The sequence below is a fragment of the Mirounga angustirostris genome, unplaced genomic scaffold (genome assembly GCF_029215605.1).
Source record: "Mirounga angustirostris isolate CCGP_5_RB_7025 unplaced genomic scaffold, mMirAng1.0.hap1 SCAF_9, whole genome shotgun sequence".
In the NCBI taxonomy this organism is placed as follows: domain Eukaryota; kingdom Metazoa; phylum Chordata; class Mammalia; order Carnivora; family Phocidae; genus Mirounga; species Mirounga angustirostris.
Genome location: NW_026991717.1, coordinates 3,881,579 through 3,887,578, shown reverse-complemented (window position 1 = coordinate 3,887,578; position 6,000 = coordinate 3,881,579). Strand labels below are relative to the sequence as shown.

At 53.9% G+C, this 6,000-nt stretch overlaps 1 protein-coding gene across 4 annotated transcripts in view; it reads left to right on the top strand.

Moving 5' to 3' along the window:
• The first annotated feature begins 3,024 nt into the window (after positions 1-3,024).
• SH3GL3 (SH3 domain containing GRB2 like 3, endophilin A3) overlaps positions 3,025-6,000 on the top strand; it is a 135,350-nt gene continuing 132,374 nt past the window's right edge. For all 4 annotated transcript variants that reach the window (XR_010404805.1, XM_064569806.1, XM_045899304.3 and 1 more), the window contains exon 1: positions 3,025-3,218. Coding sequence is in view for 3 of the 4 variants with exons in the window: in XM_064569806.1 (XP_064425876.1) it covers positions 3,174-3,218 (45 nt within the window). In the remaining variant the exon portion in view is untranslated. The remainder of the gene's footprint in view (positions 3,219-6,000) is intronic.

Below are 6,000 nucleotides of genomic sequence, written 5' to 3'. Positions count from 1 at the left end.
ATCCAAACACCTAGAAAAGATAAAAAAAAAAAAATAGGCCTGAACATTTGGATCAAACAGGGCATTAAAACTGCAATCACAAATTTATTTAGAAAACAATCAGAAGATGGGCGCCTGGGTGGCTCAGTCGTTAAGTGTCTGCCTTCGGCTCGGGTCATGATCCCAGGGTCCTGGGTTCAAGCCCCACATCAGGCTCCCTGCTCGGCGGGAAGCCTGCTTCTCCCGCTCCCACTCCCCCTGCTTGTGTTCCTGCTCTCGCTGTCTCTCTCTGTCAAATAAATAAAATCTTAAAAAAAAAAAAAAAAGAAAACAATCAGAAGAACTATATCACATAATGAGAACAAGGTGTGAGGCCAAAGTTGTACTCAGGAAGAAAATTTATAGCCTTATATGTGCTGATTATAAAACACAAAAGAAAAAAAAACATAAACCACATATTCCACTGAAGAGATTAAGGGGCCCCCAAATAAAGGTTAGTGGGCCTTTGTGTTGATGCTGTTCTTAGATAATTTGTTTTTTTTTTTGGCTGCCTAGGATCTAAAGCTGCTTCCTGTATTAGGGAGATCCACCATGGTGTGGATCTTAGACATCTAGAGCCTGGGCATAGCATCTAGAATTAGCCAATCAGATGTTCCCCCTGGAACTCTGAATCTCACCTGAATGCCTGAAAGAAGCAGGGAAGAGCTTAGCCTTAATTCTGGTAACCACAGCCAGCATTCAGTGGCCAGCACATCCCAATGAGCTGCGCCTGGACATGCCGAGGATCTGACCACTGAGATTCCTCGTTCCTGCTGATTCCCCCACGTGCTACCCTATGCCATGAATCTCTGGGCCACCTGATACCCTTCTCCATTACATCCTGTTCCAGCTTACATTAAACAGGGCCAGTTCCTTTTGTTAATAACTTCAATCTCCTGAGCAGAACAGAAGGAAACACTATATGAGAAAGAAATCAATGATAGAAAAAAAATCTATGGCAATGATAAGTAAACTCAAGAACCATTTTAAAAGACCAGTGAAACTGGCAAACCTTTTCATGTGTCTAATCACTGAAAAACGAAGGTCACAAATACTTTTACAAAGGAAAAAATGTACACAAAAGATTCTGAAGTTTAAAAATAACGAGAAATGATGTATAACTGTATACCTGATTAAATTAATTACCAACATTAACTGGGGTGGGAAACTTGAATATACCATCAACCACAGAAGAAATGTCAAAAAAATGTTTAAAAAATTCACTCTCGGGGCGCCTGGGTGGCTCAGTCGTTAAGCGTCTGCCTTCGGCTCGGGTCATGGTCCCAGGGTCCTGGGATCGAGCCCCGCATCGGGCTCCCTGCTCCGCAGGAAGCCTGCTTCTCCCTCTCCCACTCCCCCTGCTTGTATTCCCTCTCTCACTGTGTCTCTCTCTGTCAAATAAATAAAATCTTTAAAAAATAAATAAATAAATAATAAAAAATTCACTCTCTTCCCAAAGGGCACAGAGCTGGATTGGTTTAGGGGCAAGTTCCTTCAGACTTGTGCTATTTAAGCCGTCTGGGACGTGGAGAAAGAAGGCAGATGAGCATGTACTGGACTAGCCCAGGACAAAGGGGACCCCAACTTTAGTCCCCGCACCCAGCTGCCCTCAGTGTGCGGTTCCCCTGGGGTGGAGCCTGCTGTTGAGTGGGATTCAGCTGTTGTGTGGACAGGCCACCCTTCCATGCTATTCTGACCCAGCTATCCCCATCCTCACACCTTCCAATTACTTATGTGGCTGGTGTCAGCCACCTGAAGGCCAGTCAGGCCCATGCTAATTAATCCATGGGATGGCCACCTCTATTCCCTCCCCTCAGTTCACCTTCTGCCCTACCAGAGAAAGAACGCTTCTGCTCACTCCTGTCCACACCCTCTAAGGGATAGTGAGGACACACGTACAGGGAGGTGCAGTTACCCACGAATCCTCACTGGGATGAAGTCAGGGACAAGGGAGTCCAGAGCTAATGGCAAAGGATTTTTTTCCTGGAGAAACGCAGGACGCCAAGCGTGGATGCCCGGAAACAGCAAGCGTACGAAAAGCAGAAGCGTCCTGGGCAAACCATGGCTCTTGGTCATCCCAGATGGGACTTGTTGAGGGCTCAGAAAAGGGGAGCTTCTCTCTCTTAGAGGGAGCTTGGAGGAAGATGTTTGTTTCTTTCAGCGTTTAGCGTGGCTAAGAGTGGGTTGCAGGTCTGCGGAGCCCTGGGGACCTTTGGAGGCAGGGTTCTGCGCAGATGCTGACCTGGTGGGCGCAGCTCTGGCACAAGGGGGCACCGGGTGCTCAGGCCCCGTGCTGGGCCTCAGCTGTGCGAAATGACGCTCGATAACCTAGCCAACTGGTAGGCATTACCAAGGGGGCGGGGTCCCGCGCGTGGTGCGTCCCCCGGGCAAGGAGCGCGCAGTCCACAGCTCCTTGGAGACCCTTGCTCTTCATGCAGTTGACAGTGGGCTTCGCGAGCACCATATTTATCAGCAAATTACCCAATAACTGCTGGCCCCTCTAGAAGGCCACAGTCATGTGGGCAGACTGCACCCAGAGCACCGCGCGGGGTAAAGAAGAAACAGCCTCGCTGCCCTCCCACCGCAGGTCCCCCCTCCGGTCGCATTCGGTCCCCCCTGGCGGACTTGGGAGCGTCCCTGCCTCAAAACGGACACCTACCCAAACTGCGCCTGAGGGAGGCGATGTTGCCCGCGAGCAAAAGCAGGTTTCGCACCACGTCCCCGAAGCCCGAGAGGCGCACCCTCCCTCCCCAGCCGTGGCCCTGCTGCGCCCCTGGCCCGCAGGAAACCGTGCGTGGGCCTGCCCGCGGGACCCGGGGCCCCCCGCGCCCAGCCCTCCCAGGCCCCGCTTCCCGGCCGCTCGGCCCCAGGTCTCCACGCAACAATGAGGCGTGGGCGGCCCCGGCGGCCTCATTTGCATACCGCCGCGGCTCGGCCAATGGGCTGCGCGGGGGCTTTGGAACGCCGTGTTGCCATCTGCGTGCGCGCGTGTGTGCGAGTGTGACAGCGGCCGTGGCCCTGGCCGTGGGAGGCGGGCCCGGCGGAGCCCAGCCGCGCGGGGACCGGCCCCAGCGCCCGCTTCCCCTGCGCGTCGCGGCCGCGCGGCCCGGCGAGGCCCGGAGACCACCCCCGCGCCCCGGCCGGGCGCAGTCGCGATGTCGGTGGCGGGGCTGAAGAAGCAGTTCCACAAAGCCAGCCAGGTAGGGAGGCACGGGGGAGGTCGGGATGCTGGGGGGGCCACCGGGGGCCGCGGTCCCCCGAGGTTTAAGGCCTCTGGCGCCCCGAGGGGCCTCTCTTGGGCCGCGGAGGTGCAGTGAGGGCCGCCTGCTCCTCCTCCGCCGCCGCCCCCCGCCGCCCCCGGCAGGCGCTCTGCCCTGAGCACTGGCAGTCGGAGGGCTTCCGTGGGCCGGCGGCAGAGGCGGCGGGCCGCAGGGGCGCGCGCGCGGGAGAGGGGCGTGCGGAGGCCTGCGCGCTGCGCTGGGCGCCGCCCCCCTGCCCGCGCTGGGCCGGGGACCCCGGGGCAGCCGGGCGCCTACCTGGAGGCTGGGGGCCTTCGGGGGCGCGTGCTGGAGCCTCGCGGCGGGTCCGGGGGTCCTGGGCCCCGCGCGCGCCTGGAGGCGGACCGCGCCGGACCGCGCCGCGACCTCGGGCCGGGCTCCCCATGGCGGTGCCTCGCCTGCGTGCGGCCCCGGCGGCGCCGGCCCGGCTCCTGCTCCCGGAGAGCCCTGTCTGGCGCGGAGACGCGGGCAGACGCGTAAACAGTGTTAGACGCACCTTCACGCGCAGAGCGCGGCAGACAGCCCGGTGGGGGCGTCCGGGAAAGCCTCCCGGAGGGGACGCGTCGTTTGGGAATTAAGTCGGAGCCGGAATTGGGGTGGGGGGTGGGGGGAGGGAAGGGGGAAGGGCGTTCTGAGCGGAGGAAAACAGGCAGGGAGGCAGGCAGTTTCTCTGTGTTCGTGAGTGTGTGTGTTGACGACAAGCAAATTTGTATTCCAAGATTGTAGTCTCTTCTGGCCATGGCAGAGCTCACATGGTAGAACCTATCCCAAACCTGCAGCCCTGGTTTTGTTGCTCTGTCTCTCCCTACCCCCCCCCGCCCCCCAATTTGGCTAGCACCAAGTTGGACAGATTTCATTGAGAATCCACGTTTATGAGATCTTAAGACTGCTTCTGCCACAAATTGGAAAGCAGCTGAAATTAGAGGATCCTTTTCTAGCCTCAGTCTCAGGCTGAGGACACTGGCGTCCCATCACTCACACCCCTTCCATGAAGAAACTGGGTGATGCCCAGATTCTGGCTGGGGACACTGGATGGACAGTGGTGCTCTGCAGGGTGAGAAGGAGTCCTGGAGGAGGGGCCAGCTGGGTGCACTCATTGCTGGCCCTGGGCCCTTTGAAGGGTCTGGGGCCATTCAGATGTCCCTGGCTTCGGGGCAGGTGCATGCCCTGATCTGGGTCTCAGGGGGTAAGGCCAAGACTGGAGCTACAGACTTTTGGGGATTTAAGCCCTAAATGGACATTAAAAAATGTAAGCACTTAAATACAGACTCTCGGGAGCAGCCACATTTAGGGACAATGTTTAGCCCAGTCCTTGATAAACAGGGGCCACTCAATAAATATTTATTGAATAAAGGAAACTTTTGGGGGTGGAGGAGCACAGGAAGGAAAGAACTGGTAGAATGCAGGAGAGAGAAGAGAGAGTGTCATGGAAACGGGGTGGGGACCTTTAAAGGCAGGAGCCTCGGGCAAGTGCTGCTGTGAGCTCAGAACTAGAGCGCTCCTCTCCTCGCTTGGGCAGCCAGGGGTTCGGAGTAATCTCTGGCTGTGCTTGTCACACTGGCCAGGAACCGACCTTTTTTGAAGATTTTCATTTATTTGGTATGAACTTCCTAGGAGCATGTCTCAGAGACGACAGACATAAGCTCAAGGGTGATTCAAGTTGGCTTCTGAGCACAAGTCAGCGTGAATGGTTGAGGTCTTAGGAGGTTATTGGCGTTGGAGAAGGGTCATGCTAGTGATGAGGTTGTTGAGATTAACCACCTGTAATCAGTCCCTTGAAAACAAAACAAGAGTGGGTCTCATTTAGACCTTCGTTGCATCAGCTGAGGTCTTTTGTGCATTTATTGAAAAAGAAAGGAATCATAGATTTTCTCTGCGCTTTACAAACCACATTTTGTGGTCAAAGTGCCCTAGATAAGTTTTTATCTGTTCTAGAAGTCTCTCTAAGAAATCTTGCAATGGGGCAGATTTGGTGGAGAAATTAGACTGGGTTTAATATAAGAGGGAGCATGAGAGTAAAAAAAGGTCAGATGTTCTTCTCAGACAACGTTTTAACAGCAGGTTTTAATTCACATAGAACCTTTCCAGGGCAGGGGAAAGGGAGTCCCAGATGATGTCAGGGGCTTGACAATTCCCAGGGACCCAGACCTGGCTGTGCCACTGACCAGCTCTGTGACCTTGGGAACATGACTTAACCCATCTAAACCTTAGTTTTGTCTGTACCTTGGATTAGAGGATTTGAAAGCTATGTCTCTGTTCTAAAACTGATTGTAGTGATGCTTGCACAACTCTGTGACTATTCTAAAAACCATGGAATTCACCTTTATGGGTGAATTGTATGGTCTGTGGATTATATCTCAATATATAATTCCCAGTTCTGAAATTCATAATTCACTTAAAGTATTTCAGAGAGAGATGATAAGGTAGGAAGGATCTTTTACAAATAAGGGAACTAGGACCATGGTGACTGAAGATGATTTTTTTCAACAATAGACAAGGTAAAATAACTTATAACCTCCTGATAACTGGTTCTTCTTTCTTGGTACCTCACTTATCTCTGAGGGAGAAAAAAAATCCCCTTATTTTATAGAAGATGAAAAACTGTAAACCCCAGGGATCATTCCTCATTTTGGCAGCTGGTGGAGACCAATAGGGAAGAGGGAGAAGTAAAGTAAGGAAAGAGAGCACAAGTGGAGTTGATCAC